Source organism: Thamnophis sirtalis, unplaced genomic scaffold (assembly GCF_051295495.1).
Source record: "Thamnophis sirtalis isolate CommonGarterSnake01/CBP01778 unplaced genomic scaffold, rThaSir2_p1.2 scaffold_4, whole genome shotgun sequence".
Classification (NCBI taxonomy): domain Eukaryota; kingdom Metazoa; phylum Chordata; class Lepidosauria; order Squamata; family Natricidae; genus Thamnophis; species Thamnophis sirtalis.
In genome coordinates, this window is record NW_028261384.1 from 115,711,135 (window position 1) to 115,728,456 (window position 17,322).

The following is a 17,322-nucleotide window of genomic DNA, read 5'->3' on the forward strand; positions in this document are numbered from 1 at the left end:
GTGAGGGAATTTTATTGAATGAAATAATATATAAAATTAATCTTGCAGCAGAAAGAAAGTGAATCCTTTCCCCATCTTTATATATATGGGGGGGGGTTCTATCAATAAACAAATAACTTACAAACTTTAGAGCAGTTTCCGAGTGGGATGCTTCCTGAGACTTCAACTCCCAGAATTCATAGCAAAGTGGCCATGTTGGCTGGGGTGTTCATACAATACTTAGAAGTTGATACATACATACATACATACATACATACATACATACATACATACATACATACATACATACATACATCATACATACATACAACCTTTTCTGCTAAGCACCATCAAACAAGACACACCTATCTTAGGTCCTAGCGAAGAGCTAGATAAAAATGCCAAATCCAGTCTAAACATCTGGCTGGCTGTACAATGTACCCTAAGAAATGCCTCCCAGCTCCAGGGATTATGGACAGCTCACACAACCAAGCAAATAAATCAGAATAATATCAATAATACAGTAGAAAAATTATAGCAAGCATGGTGAAGTGAGGGATCTCAGAGACTCCAGACTTCCAGGTCTGACCAGGCGATGGCAGCAAATAGCTTAGAGCACGTTTTATCAACCTTAACTATTTTAAATTGTGTGGCATTCTGGGAGTTGAAGTCCACAAATCCTCAAGTAGCCAAGATTGATAAACGCTGGCTTAGAAGCTTCTGCCTCTCTTTGCTGCCATCTGCTGTTCTGTAGAATATCTGCAGCATAGCAACATTTTGCTTTAGGGACGTGAAGGGTTTTAGTCATCCTGCCTGTAGCAACCCGCTAGTGACTCCTGGCAGATATGGTTTAAATCGCGGGCGGAAATTCTCAGCCGAGAATTTGCCATGTTTTAAACAGAGATTCTTTTAAACTTGAGGTTCTTCAACTTTCACGTGGGTACCTTGAGATACTCTCTCGCCTCTTCCTTATAGAAGTTCGGCGGGTTTCCTACTAAGTTCATAGTCACATGTAGCTTTTTCCCCACTCTCTTTTAATATGCTATCTCTAGAATGATAGGTATCTCCTCGCCGCCATTCGGATTTTGGTAAGCCCTCAGAATTTAAACATAAATAATCGAATGAATTTAATATTTAATGTGAACTGGGTTCCCATAAACAACCACCACGCATGCGTCTGAGAAATCGCTCACCCTTGCGATGCCATCTTTGGGTAGGGTAAAAGAAAACCAATGGACGTTCTCGACTCCTCCCCACCCCCGCGACGCCCTCCTTTGTTCCCCGCCCTCCATCTTTGAAAAGGGCAGCGTGTGGGCGCTGCTCTCATGTCTTATAAGGGCGGTCGGAGGAGGCGGAGCCTTGGGGGTGGGTAAGGGGAGGTGGCGGTTGTTGTTTAGAAGAGGAGGAGGAGGGGGCGGCATAAGTGTCCTGGGAAGGGTTAAAGGTGAGAGGTCAGGATTCCGGCTGCTGGACCCCCACGGGGGCTGGGAGGGGACGGGTCTCCGGTGCTTAAGCGAGGAGAAGGGGGGGAAAGGAATAAGAGGTAGGAGAAGGCAATATGCGTCACCCTCCCCTCTCGCTGCTTCCTTTCGGAGCCCTGTCCGGGAAGGGGAGGGGGTGCTTGGGAGAGAAAGGAAAGGTTTGTGCCGTGGGGAGTGGGGTTCTCTTCTTCCAGTGCTGTCTGTCTGTCGGTATGTGTCCACCCACCCCCCTTTGCTTTTATTCTAAGGCTGTGTCCTTTGCTTTGGCTGTGCCCCTCTTTGGCTGTGCCCTATTGAAAAAGGGGGCTTTCCCCCCTGCATAGCCTTCCCTGCATACCACCACCACCACCACACCCGGTGCATGCTCTTTCCAGAGCAGCCTTTATCCCGAACCCCACTTTCTGCCCTGCACGCTATGGTGGTTTGTTTGACTTTTGCAAGCCCTTGCTCTGGCTGCTGCTCTCCAAGAACCCAGAGGGCTCCAGCTTCTTTGGCTCCTCCAGGTGTGCTTGTGGCTTCTCTTGGTTTCCATGCAGGCTGTTCGTGGTGGCTTCTTAACTTTTTCTTTTCAACTCCTGCTCAGTGCCAGGTGTTATCAATTCAGGCTCCGGTTACGCTGCTAAACTGAACTCCCTCTCTGAGACAGACCAGGTTCCCTCTCTGAGACAGACCAGGTTTCTTGGCCTTCTGGCCATTCCTGGTCTCTCTTAAAAGTGGCCCAGGTTGAACCTGGGCTGTGACATTAATTGGTTAGGCAAATTGACTCAAAGTATTTTGCTTTTCGACTGGGCAAAAACCACCATAAGTGGCAGAAGCTGTCTTTAAAAATAATAAAAAGAGTCATAGTGTGAATGTGAATGCCTGTTGCAGTGCGGTATTTGTGTCGCTTAGAAACAGGTGTTTGTTTTCTTCCTGTGAATATTTAATATTTTCATCAGCTCAGCTTTTTAACTATGGATGAGTTCTGTTCCACTGTGCAATGGTTTAACCTCAGTGTCCTTCTTGTTTTGTTTGCCTGCAGAATGACAGATATGGCAGATAATCATAAAGAAAATTGGGTAGCCCTGGTGGCTGCAGCAGAACAGTACCGGCGTCAAACAGGCAACGAAATTGTTTTGCTCACAGCCTTCCGGGCACCACCCCCTGGCAACTACAGCTATGTGCAGCATGGGAGTGGGGCTCTAGCAGATGCTGTTCAGCGCTACCTCGAAGATATTGCAGTGGTTCATAAAACCACTGCTTTCACCTATATTGCCCGCCCTCCCTCAAACCCTCATCCACCTCCCCCACAAGGATCCTATTCCCAAAATTACCTTCCTACTTATGCTCCAGATGAACCTGCCCCACACAGGACGCCTGCCTCCCAGGGAGGCCTGCCTCAGGCTTCGGGAGGCCAAGAAAACGAACATGAAGATGAAGATGACGAAGGTGACAGAAACACATTGACCGAACTGGAACAACCGGGTGGGAGAAACCTTCCTAGTGACGCTACTGGTATGTCTCTGTGCAACAAGCTTGCATTTATAGCTTGTTTTTCTATAAATTGTTTCAATTAGCCTGCAATAAATATATGTCAAATATCAACCCAGTAGGCTGCTCATCCCAAACCTTTACTTGAAAAGCCAGGCTTGGACAATACTGTGGCAATTACTGCGTAGAGGTAGAGAGAGACCTATGCCTGTAGATATGCACTGCTTTTTTTTTAAAAAAAAGTTCTCTAACAAAGGTCAACCTTCCCCAGTCAGGTGTTCTCCAGATGTGTCAGACTTTAATTCCCAGGACCTGCCAGCCAGCATCTGGATAGAAGGCCCAGGCATGTTAAAATCCAACCCCTGGATGCCTGAATGTAGGTCCACAATAAATATTAAGAGTGTAGTGGACTATACTATACAGGTAGTCCTCAACTTATGATCACAGTTGAGCCCAAAAGGTTTTGTTGTTAAGTGAGAGATTTAAGTGAGTTTTGTTCCATTTTACGACCTTACATGCCACAATTGTTAAGTGAATCACTGCAGTTCTTAAGTAGTAACCTGGTTGTTAAGTGAATCTTGTTTCCCCATTGACTTTGCTTGTCAGAAGGTCGCCAAAGGTGATCACATGACCTTGGGACATAGCAACAGTCATAAATTTGAACCAGTTGCCAAGCATCTGAATTTTGATTGCATGATCGTGAGGATGCTACATAGATTGTAATTATGAAAAATGGTAACAAAATGGTAAAAACTAAACAAACTGTGATAATTCGAAAACTACCTGTATTTTAACTGGATCTGTTCAGAAAAGCAACCTGATTCACACATTGTGCCAAACAAACCTTGACTGGCTTAAACATAGTTTTAGAAGAAACAGTATAGACTTGTACAATAAGAAAAGCCACATTGAGTTAAGGCTTAGTAAGATGCCTGAAGGCACTAGCTTCTCATCACATTCTTTAGCAGGATAAACACTTAACTCTGCACTAGTAGCACTTTTCCTTTCCTACCGTTACAGTTGTGACAAAACTTGCCTCTGTTGAAGTGAGAAGGCACATCCCAAGGTATTAGGCTTGACAGAACAGAGGGTAGCAGTTTGGGAATGAAGTGAATACATGATTATGCCTGGTCCCTTTCATTCATTGCTCCCTCTCTTTTGGCCTTTATATTTTATTTTTCTGTTAAAAAGGACTTGCAAATCAGCAAAAAAAATTAATAGGGTAACTTTATTATGACTAATAAGCCAATGGAAGGGAAGCAGAGTAACAAATTGTTGGGGTGTTAGAGTTTGAAAGGGAAAAAAATGAAGTCATATCATTTTTTAAAAAATGAAAAGCAATTTCTTAATAATAATGGAGAGCAATTTCATTTTGGGAACAAAATGAAACTCTGGATGAATGGGTTTTCTGGAATTGGGGATCTTCTGCCAAAAAGCCCCAATTATTTATCTGCTGCAGCTCACAGCCAAGTCTCAGCTGATAGGATCTCACATTGATAGGTTGATATATAGAAGTATAAAATTTGAAATTGGTTTTGTTTTTTGAAAGACACAGTACAGCTATTTTAAGTCTGTGAATTTATCTAGTCACAATAATTTGTATCAGATTTATAGATGTAATAAATTACATTTAGATATCACTTTTTCAGGTGATGAGAACCATTTCATGTAGCTTAATTTAAGAATCCTCAGAATTCTTAAAGGCATTTCACTCATATTTCAGAAAGGGATTGGAATAGAAGCCACTTGTGAGCACATGGCTGAAAAAGGAGATGGAATCCTTCCGTGGCTTCTAGTCTTAGCTACTGCTTCCAGTGGCTCTATGTTGGGTGTTTCTTTGTACCTTGCCCTTTGAACCTTTAGCCTCTCTTGCTGTGTGTTTAATGCACACAACTGTCCCAAGTGAAGCCTGAAGGGTACAGAAATATATAATTTAGCTTCATGGCTTAGGAGAACCCATTTGATACTAGCTTGGATTGTTGGGTTGTGTGAAGAGATGTGTTGGCCTGCAACTTGCAAAGTACATTGTCCCATGTCTCCTAGGCTCCATTTTGAGTCACTGAATCTATCTTGTGGAGCACAGCTAATTTCCTGCAGGCTGCAGCCAGGTTTCAAGTCTTCTTCAGTTGGCCTGAATGCTCTTAGCAGTGCCAGCAGTGGAGGTCCTCCATATGTGCTGGATGGCAAGAAGGAAAGTTTATCATATACATGATTACAAGTAATCTGGAGGACATAGAGCAAGACACTCTGAATTAAATAGCTCTGCTATGTTTCTCTGCCCTGTCATATTCCTGCCTTCCCTCAGGAGTGATCTAAAAGTATCTGGTGTAGTTTCATCTCTCAGCAAAACAAACATGAGTGTAATGAATGCTTGCCTGTAAAATTATTTCAAGGGAAGTTTTTCCTCATGCTGCTGGTGTGGGCATGGTTTTATTCTGTCCTTCTTTCAAGCCAATTTGGTGTCCTCCTCCTACCATTTGTCTCGATTTATATTTTACATTTCCTCTCATAAAGCACTCAAAAGGCCAGAACACCTTAAAAATCTCATAAAAACAATTACAAGAATTATTTTTAAAAAAATCTGAAGGGAAAGTTCTGGATTCCTTTCATAAAAGTGGAAAGAGCAGGAGTTGGGTGTGATTTTCCTTGAAGTGCTTTCTACAGTTTGGAAATAAGATAGAATGGAGCTTGGAAAATGAGGCCAGAGGGATATCTTTAAGAAGGCCTCTTCTGTTGACCTTAATGTTCAAACAGAAACATGTGGCATTAGGAGTGTGTGAGATATTAGGACCATAATTTGTTTAGAAAACAATCTACCGCAGCGGCTGTTGTTATCTTCATTGCATTCCTTTGAGATAGGCTAAAAGGCAATAACTGAGCTAAACAAGATTTGTGACTGAGGGATGAAACTATAGTCTCTCTAGAATTAGATCTAACAATACAGTCACACTGGTTGACAGTATATTTTGACTTGCTTGAAAAGTAGGTCATTATGTGTACAAAGGCTAACGTCCCAAAATATTCTGTTCCTCCTCCAAACGATGCTGATTCTGGTTGTTCAGCAAGTGGCTGTGGAGCAATCCAGAATAGCCAAAGTCCAGACAAGGAACAGAACGTTTACTGCCTGAGAACATTAGGTTGTGCATGTATATATCATATGTGAAAGGCTATCCCCAAGGAAGCCTCTCTGGCCTCCTCTCTTCTTTTAGAGTTTAAGTAAGAATAAAAAAAAGAATCTTTTTGCTAAGCCTTTTAACTATAGATTTTGATTTTATTGTTTTCATATTTATTCAGTGGCTAAGACGCTGAGCTTGTCGATCAGAAAGGTCGGTAGGTCGGTGGTTCGAATCCCTAATGCCACAAATGCCCTGCTTCTGGCAACCTAGCAATTCGAAAGCACATAAAAAAATGCAAATAGAAAAGTAGGGACCACCTTTGGTGAGAAGGTAAACAGCATTCCGTGCACCTTTGGTGTTTAGTCATGTCGGCCACATGACCATGGAGACGTCTTTGGACAGCACTGGCTCTCCGGTTTTGAAACAGAGATGAGCATCGCCCCCTAGAGTCGGGAAGAACTAGCACATATGTGCGAGGGGAACCTTTACCTTATAGCTTTATAAGCTGCATTTAGGGGTTATAATGGATAGTCCTCAACATATGACCACAATTGGAACCAGAATTTATATTGCTAAGCAAGGTGGTTATTGAGTCATGCCTGTATTTATGATTTTTTTTTTTTGCCATAGTTGTTAAATGAGTGCAACTTCTCCCATTTATTTTGCTTGTCAGAAGTGCTCTGGGAAGATTGCAAACAGCAATCACAGGATCCCAAGACACTGCGAGCATCATAAATATCTGTTGCCAAGTGCCCAAATTTTGATAACATGACTGTGGAGATGCTGTGACCGTTTTAAGTGAGTGCATTGGTCATAAATCATTTTTTAGTGCCATTCAAATTTTAGAATTCTTTATTGACCAAGTGTGATTACACACACAAAGAATTTGTCTCCAGTGCATAAACTCTCAGTGTACAATAGTGATAGATCTTTATTATAGTCATTGTAAAATGGTTCCTAAATGGATGGTTGTGAGTCAAGAGCTACTTGTGTAAGCAGAAATATATGCTATAACATTATTTGACATAAGTTAAAGGTAAAGGTTTCCCTTCCACATATGTGCTAGTCGTTCCTGACTAGGGGGTGGTGCTCATCTCCGTTTCAAAGCCGAAGAGCCAGCACTGTCCAAAGACATCTTGGCAGACATGTGACTGACATGACTAAACACTGAAGGCGCACAGAACGCTGTTACCTTCCCACCAAAGGTGGTTCCTATTTTTCTACTTGCATTTTTTACGTGCTTTCGAACTGCTAGGTTGGCAGAAGCTGGGGCAAGTAACGGGAGCTCACTCCGATATGCGGCATTAGGGATTCGTACCACCGACCTACCGACCTTTCTGATCGACAAGCTCAGCGTCTTAGCCCCTGAGCCTTAAAGGTGGGATATTTGACATATTCCATCTTTATTTTACACGTAATATAAAATACATTGATATAGCATGCATAATTCTCCCATTTACCATTTTCCCCACCACAACAATCTTGTAAGGTAGGTTAGGCTGAAGAGATCGTCTAACTGAAATCCTCCAGCTGACTTACATGCCTAAGGGAGGACTAGAATGCATGACTTAACACTTTCTGGTTTAGTATCTTAGCCACTGCATTATCCTGGCTCTCTTTAATACCCTCTAATTAATACCTTCCTTTTAAAATTAGATTCTCATATCTGAAGTGAATTCCTTTCAGATGTCTTATTGTCATTTGCTGATATGAAAGAAGTCTGTGTGAAGGAGAGGTCTGCAGACTCATTTAGTTGCGATAATGTAAAACGTTAATCCACATTTACTAACCAGAGCAGACCTATTCAGCTATTAAGACATCTTGTTCACAGTGTACTTATTTTTCTTCTCAATACAATACATAGCAGAGTTAGAAGGGACCTTGGAGGTCTTCTAGTCCAACCCCCTGCCTAGGCAGGAAACCCTATACCATTCCAGACAAAGGGCTATCCAACATCTTCTTAAAGACTTCCAGTGTTGGGGCATTCACAACTTCTGGAGGCAAGCTGTTCCACTGATTAATTGTTCTAACTGTCAGGAAATTTCTCCTCAGTTCTAGGTTGCTTCTCTCCTTGATTAGTTTCCACCCATTGCTTCTTGTTCTACCCTCAGGTGCCTTGGAGAATAGTTTGATTCCCTATTCTTTGTGGCAATCCCTGAGATATTGGAACACTGCTATCATGTCTCCCCTAGTCCTTCTTTTCATTAGACTAGATATACCCAGTTCCTGCAACCATTCTTTATATGCTTTAGTCTCCAGACTAAAACATCAATTCTATATTGCTCTTGCCTGGAAATTTATAAATTAAAATAAAAGGTAGGACCTTCAAGCAGCCATTGATGTGGGCTGTGTTTCTGGTTCCAAGTCAGTTGCTGAAATCTATTGAGCATGATTGGTTCTAACTGGTTTTAGTTTTACACACACACACACACACACTTGAGCTGTATTTAGAAAACCTTGGTATTCATCCAAGCTTGTTGATATCTTCCAACTGTGATGGCATTATTTTTGAATACAAAAAGATTAATTCTAAAATAAAAATGGTGGTATGAGAAAGAGAGCATTTCCATTCACCTGGTATGATAATCAGCATTTATGTGGAGGGACGGGGGTGTATCATGAGGGATCTTGTATGGACACCCACTGTCATTCTATATTTTAAGATAACTATCAATTTCTAGGTCTGTTTGTGATGGATGAAGATTCTCCAAGCCAAGATTATGAGCCTTTTTTTGATTCTGATGTGGAAAGCACTGACGGTGAGTGGAGTAGCACTGTGTAAGAGAGACAATACTGAACCCAGATAATCCTTTGAGTTACTCCCTATTCTTCCTGTGGTGTCCATCCTTCTCAGACTGATCAGTCCAAATTTTTGATTTCAGCTTTTTCCATTAAGTCCTCTTTTGTTGTAACGATCTTCTTGATAAGCCCAGGGAGGTTCAATTACAGGTAGTCCTCGACTTACAATCACAATTGCGCCCAAAATGTATATTACTAAATGAGACAGTTGCTAAGTGAATTTTGACCCATTTTATGACCTTTCTTGCCACCATTGTTAAGTGAATCACTGCAGTTGTTAAGGTAGTGTGACATGGTTGTTAAGTGAAACTGGCTCACCCATTGAGTTTGCGTGTCAGAAGGTCGCAAAAGGGGATCCCATGACCCCGGGATACTGCAAGTGGCATAAGTATGAGTCAGTTGCCAAGGGTCTGAATTTTGATCACATGACCATGGGGATGCTGCAATGGTCGTAAGTGTGAAAAACAGTCGTAAATCATTTTTTCCGTGCTGTTGTAAGTGTGAACAATCACTAAATGAATTGTAAATCGAGAACTACCTGTACTCACGAAGGAAGGCAAATATATGATAAAATAGAAGACAGAACCTTTGATCCTGGTTACCGACCCAGATTGGATCCTGCAACTACCTGTAATGTAACCACCATAGTTTTAGTGGCTGAGAAAATAAAAAGGAAATTTGCTCAGCCGTTCTTCGGCTAGTCTAGCATACTTTGCAAATTTATTGAGAGAAGAGAAAGAAAGGGTGGGGGGGACTCCGTTGTCTGTTCCTTGGAGAAAAGATACAAATGTGAGGGATAATTAAAAAGAGATCCACCTAATACATGTGGCTTTGTCTCTTCTACCCAGTAGGCTCCCTTAATTGCTTGGTCTAATTAGTCTTTAATGAGAGTGCTAGGCATGGTTAAGTGGATCCAATTTTCTTTGTTGGAAAAGCTTGTTCTCAATTTTTTTTCCCTTCTGTTTAATGTCATTCACTACAGTTTGTATATTACACATTATAACTCCTCGCTATTTATACTTTTGACCCTTTTGTAAATAATCTGTATATTATCACTTGAGTTTTTATCTTGAGTTTTCAAAAACTAGAAACTTTACGACAGCCATCTCCCAACTTAACAATATTCAATCCAGCAACCAGGATTTCCTATCTTTGGCCATGCAAGCTGGGAATTCTGGGAACTGTAGTTGCAATATGATTGGAAGATGCCAGATTAAGGGAGGCTGCTATAAATGGAAACTTTATTAATTGACTATAGTGGTATTTGAAACCCCAAGGAGTTGCTTCATTTCATTTGTCTTTTCTAGCTCTTCCATATTTTCTTTGGAATTGACACTGTGTACAGGGAGAGAGGAAGTTTTAAATTATAGATTAAAGGTTACTTTACTGATGAATCAATCTCTGGCTTTCTGGGATTTTCAGGAAACGGAATATGGAGAAGTGCTGAATGGGAGTAGTCTCGGCCAGGTCTCAAAATGAGCATTTCGGGTATTACTTGATAAAAAATATCCTCAAGAACATATAATCTATGCCAAAGATTCTTGTATACATTTGGAAATTTTTTTGAATAAAGTTTAGAGAGAGATGGAGGATCTGAAGTAGCTTGTAGTCATGGGTGTGTTGCTAGACCCCTCCGTTGTTAGACCCCTCCTTCGCTACCCACTTTTTGAAAGAGGCTTGTCCTAAGAAAAAAGGAAGGCAACATGCTGCACAACGACGCACTTGCCTTCTGCTTTGTATCTATTTGCAGGAATCCCCTTGAGCTTATCAAGCCGTGATAGAGAACATCCTAGTAAATGAGTGTTTTGTGACGGGCCATGAAAGTAAATCTACCACATTCTGCCAAAACTCCAGATGTGCCTTTGTTTTAAGAGGTTGCCCACCTCTGCTCTAAATATTGTCGAATCGTAACTCCCGGTAGCCTCAGCCAAACGTGACCAAAGATTAATGATTCTGGGAGGTGTAATTCAACAAAATGAAAGGGGTTAATCAAAACCAGGCAGCTCCTGCTTTTGATCAGGCTTTGGATGCTCACAGCTCGCTGTTTTTTTTCATGCTGCACAGTTGGTCTAAGCTGCTTCTTTCCTCCTCCCCCCCCCCGAATCCCCATTTTCTCTCAGATGGAAGTCTAAGTGAGGAGGCTCCAGGACAGACAGTTCCTCTACCCCCAAGCCATCAGTATGCCAAATCCCTCCCTGTCTCCGTGCCCATCTGGGGCTTTAAAGAACAACGCCAAGAGATGCGATCCTCCGATGAAGAGAACAGTAAGGTGGGTCAAAGTTAAGGACGGGCACCTTGAGAGGCCGTCCTCTGGGGAAGCGAAACGGCTCTCGGGGCTCTTTCCTTCTCCTTGGGTGTCATTGGAGCCTTGCTGACGAAGTACGGGTGGTCCTCGAATTATAGCCATTCATTTAAAGACTGTTCAGAGCTACAACAGCACTGAAAAATACGGCTTATGGCTGGTCCTCGCGCTTATAACTTCCCCAACATTCCCATGGTTAGTGATCCAAATTCTGGCTACCGGCATGTATTTACAATCATTGTAATGTCCCGGGGTCATATGATCCCCATTTACTCCTTTCCCAGCCGGCTTCCAACAGACAAAATCAGTGAAGAGAGCTGGATTTATTTAACAACCACAAGTTGCACTTAACTGCACTGATTTGCTTAACAACAATGTGGTCAAGAAAAAAAGGTCATAAATCAGGCACATTTCATTTCACCACCTCTTTGCTTAGCGATCCTTGAGGGAGAGTTGTTGTGACTGAGCCGGTCTCAGTCTGCCGACTGAAAGTAGAGAACAAAATGCTTAAATGCTTTTAAGGAAGACTTAGAATTTGCAATACACATTAAAGGAGGTTGTTCAGCCACTAAATTACATATTTGGAGAGAAACTGGAGGAACATTGTATATTTGTGAAAGAACCTAAAAGAATATCTCACAAAAAAAAAAGAGATTAAAAATCTGTTCTTCATCTCCCAAGGATGGAACACAAGAAAAAGCTCTCAGGTTACAGGAAGGTAGATCAAAGCAGGCAGACTGAATTATGTAGAAGATTTTCTAAAAGTAAGAGCAGTTCAAGCCAAATACCCAGAGATGTGGGCTCCCTGCATTAGATATGTGTAAAGAAAAGTCAGGCAGCAGTTTTGTCAGCCATGCTTTAACTTGGGTTCCTGGACTGAGCAGGGCATTGGGCCCCATCAAACTCTCTATTTTTCATAGTCCATTGAAGTTTGGAATAGCAGACACACAGAAATTCAACAGGCTAATGAAAAGTTTTCCAATCTTGGCAATTTCCAAGTCTATGGACGTCAACTCCCAAAAATTTCACAGCCACAGAATTTTTTGAGAATTCTGGGAGTTGAAGTACACTCCTCTTCAGTTTGAAAGGTTGGCAAATGCTGATCTAAGGTTTGGCTCTTTCTCCACTGTTGGCTTTTTTTTTTTTTTTTTGGCAGCTGCTGCACACTGCTGACTCATATTTAAATGTTATCAACTAGGACTCCAAGATCCCTTTCACAGTTACTACTGTTCAGCAAGGTACCACCTATACTGTACCTGTGCATTTGTTTTTCTTCCCTAAATGTAGAACCTTACTCTTTTCACCATTGAATTTCATTTTATTAGCTAGTGCCCAATGTTCAAGTTTAAATATTGGGCACTACCTAATAAAATGAAATGAGTCTATCTTCTGGAGTGTTGGCTAGTAGTAGGTTATGGTCTACCTTATCAAATGCCTTACTGAAGTCCAAGTAAACTATATCGATGGCATTCCTCTGGTCCACTAATTTTGTCACTTTGTCAAAGAATGCAATAAGATTAGTCTGGCATGATCTGTTTTTGACAAACCCATGTTGGCTTTTGGCTATTACTTTGTTTACTTCTAGGTGTTCACTAATTCGTTGCTTGATTATCTTTTCCAGAATTTTTCCTGGTATTGAGGTCAGGCTGATAGGTCTGTAGTTTCCTGGATCATTTTTTTTTTTTCGTTTTTTGAAAATGGGAATCACATCAGCTCTTTTCCAGTCCCCGGTGGCAGTTACCCGGTGCTCCGGGATCTCTGAAAGATATAATTCAGTGGTTCTGAGATCTCATCTGCCAGTTCCTTCAGAACCCTGAGGTGTAATCCGTCCGGTCCTGGTGATTTGAACTTGTCTAGGGTAGGCAGGTGCTCACTTACCAATTTCTTCCCTTTTTCAATTTGGGTTCCTAATCTGGTTTTTGTGGTGCTATTTTTGATAGGTTGGACTGTTTTATCCCTTTGTGTAAAGACAGATGCAAAAAAATGAGTTAAATAGTTCTGTTTTCTCCCTGTTGCTTGTCACTTTCTTGCCACTTTCTCCCAGCAATGGACCAATTGTTTTCCTTAACCTTTTTCTTGTTTTTAACATGTTGGAAGAAGCTTTTTTTGTTATTTTTTACTTTTGTGGCAAGCCTTTCTTCATTGTGAGCCTTAGCTTTCCTTACTTCATCTTTACAGGCTCAGGCTATTTGCTGATATTCTGCCTTAGTTTATGTCCCCCTCTTTCCACTTTTTATACTTAACGTTTTTGTCTTTCAGTTTGTCAGAGTTTTTTATGCAGCCATGCTGGTTTCTTTTGGGAGCTGCTATTTTACTTCTTCATTGGTATTGTGCTAGACTGAGCTTTTGTAATCTCATTTTTTCAAATTTCCCAAGCTTGAGTTGTTTTCCCCTTGAAGATTCTCATCCATGGAATTCTTCCCAAGTTCTCTCTAAGTTTTGAAATTAGCTCTCTTAAAATCCAAGATTCTAGTTTGACTTTGCTCTATTACTTGTGTTTGCATAATGTTGAATTCCAATATTGCATGGTTACTTGCCCCCAGGGTTCCTATGACTTCAACACCTTCTATCATTTCCTCTCTGTTAGTGAGAATTAAGTTTAATATGGCCGATCCCCTTGTTCCCTTCTCTACTTTTTGGGAAACAAACTTGTCTGCTAGGTTCATTAGGAACCTGTTGGATCTTCCACTTGGTGCAGAGTTTGTTTCCCAGTTGATGTCAGGGTAGTTAAAATCCCCCATTACTATTGTGGTGTGCTTCCTACATATCTTAGTTAGCTGACTAGCAAAAAGTTCATCTACTTCCTCTGCTTGGTTGGGTGGCCTGTAGTATAGACCTATGGCAATGTCATTTCCCCCCGCCCCAATCTTTAATATTGACCCAAATGCATTCAAGATAGTTCTCAACATTGTTGTGCTCTATTTCTGTAGAGATGTAGTTATTTCTTATATATAGTGCACCTCCACCTCCTCTTTTATTTGGTCTATTTCTTTTAAACAATTTAAATCCTTCTAGCTGTCTTGGCCATTTAACTATGCCTCATTCAGTTGTGACTTTTGGCTTTGTTTGTTCTTTCTAAACTCATCCCTACATTGTTTACCCATAAAGCACTTAGGTAGGTATAATGATGAAAAGGGAAATCTTACAGTTAGATACTTCAGAAGAAAAGAGTTTACAAAAATGGGTTTGAAACCAGTTTCTGGAGAAAAATTAGAAGTGGCATCCAGTTCCTTAAACACATTAGAGCTTTCATCCTTCTGAGCAGATAATGGGAAATGGCATATTTTGATTTACAATCACATTTAAGACCAGAATTCCCATTGCTAAGCAAGGCAATCAAAGACTCACACCCAATCTCACAACCTTTTTTGCCATGGTTATGCAAGTCACTGAAGTTGTTAAATGATTCGAGCTTCTCCCACTGTTGGAAGCCAGCTGAGAACGTCACAACTGGCAATCAGATGACACATACACACACCCAGCTATAACTATCTGTTGAATAGCAACCAACTTTTGATGATGTGACCTTGGGATGCTGCAACCGTTATAAGTGCGAAAACCAGTCATAAGTCACTTTTTTCAATGCTGTTGTAACTTTAAACGGTCACTAAACTGATAGTTGCAAATTGAGGACTACCTGCAAGGAGCATGTTGTGTAGAAAACCAGCTTTCCAGATTGGTTCTCCTTACTTCTTAATTAAGAGTATAAACTGGTATAGAAGAAATACAGGGAGTCCTCGACATACGACCACAATTTAGCCCAAAATTTCTGTTGCTAAGGGAGAGATTTGCTAAGTGTCCCATTTCTTTCTTGTCACAGTTGTTAAGTGAATCACTGCTGTTGTGAAGTTAGTGATACAGTTGTTAAGCAAATCTGGCTTTCCCCATTGACTTTGCTTAACAGGAAGTCGCAAAACATGGGTCACATGACCCCGGACACTGCAACCGTCATAAATATGAGTCAGTTGCCAAGCGTCTGAATTTTGCTCATGTGACCATAGGAATGCTGCAACGGTCATAAGTGTGAAAAATGGTCACACATCCCTTCTTTTCAGTGCCTTTGGAACTTCGAACGGCCACTAAATGAACTGTTGTAAGTCGAGGACTACCTGTAATGGTGGAAGAGAAGTCAAATTCATAGGGGTAGCTTCTCATGATCAGAGACAGCAGGAACAAGGGAAGGAGTCGAAGGAATTTGGGGAGGCCGGGAGGGAAAGCGAACGAGTTCTCCGTTCTCTCACTTCCCTTCCTCTTTTTGCAGCATTCGTCTCCCGACCTGGAGAAGATTGCCGCCAGCATGAAAGCTCTGGTGCTGCGGGTTTCAGACGGCACAGAGATGTTTGGAGACCTGCCTCGGCCACGCCTGAATACGAGTGACTTCCAGAAGCTGCATCGGAAATATTAATAGATCTGGCCATTGGTCCTACCGCCTCGGCGCCGTTTTCCTCCGCTACCAAAAATCGGTAGACAGGGTTCAGAGCCCCTCTCAAGCCATACTGTTCAAATTCTGTCCTCCAGCCTTTGCTCCCCACAAGCTTTAATTTAAAAATGAGTAACCTCAGTTTCACACTACAGATGGGCTGGAGGGGTTAATTACCTCTCTCTCTCTGTCTCTCTCTTTTTTTTTTTTTCCAAAGGGAAGCCTCCTCCTCTTTGATTTGACTACTGAGATCAGTGTTTCTCAACCGTGGCAACTTGTAAGGTGTGCAGACTTCAACTCCCAGAATCCCCCCAGCCAGCTGCGGTTGTAGGAGTTGAAGTCCGCACACCTTGAAGTTGCCATGGTTGATAAACACTTCCTCAGCTGTAACAGCCCTTCTGAGAGGGGCTTCTTGTCAAGGGACACCTTGACAAAAACACACCCACGTACACACACACACACACATACACAGGAAGACTAAGAGACACCCTGACAAAAGAAGTTCTACCACCATGCCCGGCCTCTGCCGCGCCAACCCACTCCGATTGATCTTTCTTCAACAAGCTGTTGGAAATTCTCCGCCTCCGTGTTTTCATCCCCAATTAAGTGTCTTAAAGGAAGATCCTTTGCACACAAAGTGGGCTTGTTTATACTTTGGTTTAAATTAACTTTCCCTTGGAGGAACAGTAAATGGAAGGAGGGTTCTATGCCATTTTGCTGTTCTTCGTTTTTTTTTTTCCCCTCCCAAATGTAAATCTCCCTCTATTTCCAGGAGTAGAATTTCAGGGTCCTTTTTACTTTCGGAGAGTTGGTGCAAATGTGCCCTTCCACCCTGTGGCAGGTGGGATGCGAAAGTGGGTCTAGGGGCCATGTACAGCCTCGGACTGATCCCACACCACCCCAGCCTACTTTTGTATCAGATTTTCAAGAGCTGTTTCTGGCTCAAACCCTCTATTTTTGTCCAAAGACGATTGGTGAATTGGAAGAGAGAGGATATTTTGTGGTCCTTCCTGCCAGCCTATAAGCCAATAAAAATAATAAAAGTTGTCTTTTACAAGCTCCTTTTGCTGTATTGTCTGAGTTTTTAGGGTGGAAATCAGCTATCTTGGCTGAAGTTCTGAAGTGCAAGTTGGAGAAAGATAATTTAAATAGAAAAAACACCAGGGAAGTTTCCAGAAAGTTAAAACACTGAAACTGCACTCCAAGTAATGTAGTCCTCGACTTACAACAGTTCATTTAATAACCACTTGCATTTACAATATATGGCCATTTTTCACTCTTACAACCATTTCAGCATCTCCATGGACACATGATCAAAATTCAAATGCTTAACAACTGAATCATATTTATGACGGTTGCACTGTTCCCGGGATCATATGATCCCCTTTGGTGACATTCTGAGGAGCAAAGTCAATTGGGACGCCAGACTCACTCAACTATGTTACTAACTTAACAGCTGCAGTGATTCACTTAACAACTGTGGCAAGAAAGGTCTTAAAATGGCAAAAATCACTTAACTGTCTTGCTTAGCAACAGAAATTTTGGGCTCAATTGTGTTCATAAGTCGAGGACTACCCATAATATGAAAAGACAAGAGAGTGACTTCTTACAACTGCCTAACATTCAACAAGAATTTTGTTCAATGAAATACTGCCACTTTTCCCATTATTTTTAAAATCTTCAATGGGAACATTGCTTTGTCATTAAATTCATTTGTGATGTCAAGGAAAATGGGATATGAATAATTCTTAAGAA

General features: G+C 41.6%; 1 protein-coding gene across 3 annotated transcripts; it reads left to right on the forward strand.

Annotated features, from left to right (window-relative positions):
• Nucleotides 1–1,352: 1,352 nt before the first annotated feature.
• Nucleotides 1,353–16,628, forward strand: AKT1S1 (AKT1 substrate 1). 3 transcript variants are annotated; one of them, XM_087713816.1, is made up of 5 exons: nt 1,353–1,423; nt 2,482–2,954; nt 8,728–8,805; nt 10,966–11,114; nt 15,409–16,628. In XM_087713816.1, the coding sequence occupies exons 2-5, from the start codon at nt 2,483–2,485 to the stop codon at nt 15,550–15,552; spliced, it is 843 nt and encodes a 280-aa protein (XP_087569942.1). In that variant the 5' UTR covers nt 1,353–1,423; nt 2,482; the 3' UTR covers nt 15,553–16,628. The 3 variants fall into 3 exon arrangements, with proteins under 3 accessions (XP_087569942.1, XP_087569943.1, XP_087569944.1); XM_087713817.1 differs by lacking the exon at nt 1,353–1,423 and adding an exon at nt 1,431–1,522; XM_087713818.1 differs by lacking the exon at nt 1,353–1,423 and adding an exon at nt 1,474–1,532.
• Nucleotides 16,629–17,322: the final 694 nt, after the last annotated feature.

What these genes read in the sequence shown, in the direction of transcription:
- AKT1S1 (XM_087713816.1), top strand. Translation starts at nt 2,483, where the DNA reads ATGACAGATATGGCAGATAATCATAAAGAAAATTGGGTAGCCCTGGTG. An exon ending in TGATGTGGAAAGCACTGACG is followed by an intron (nt 8,806 to 10,965) that starts GTGAGTGGAGTA and finishes ATTTTCTCTCAG; the next exon opens with ATGGAAGTCTAAGTGAGGAG. An exon ending in CCGATGAAGAGAACAGTAAG is followed by an intron (nt 11,115 to 15,408) that starts GTGGGTCAAAGT and finishes CTCTTTTTGCAG; the next exon opens with CATTCGTCTCCCGACCTGGA.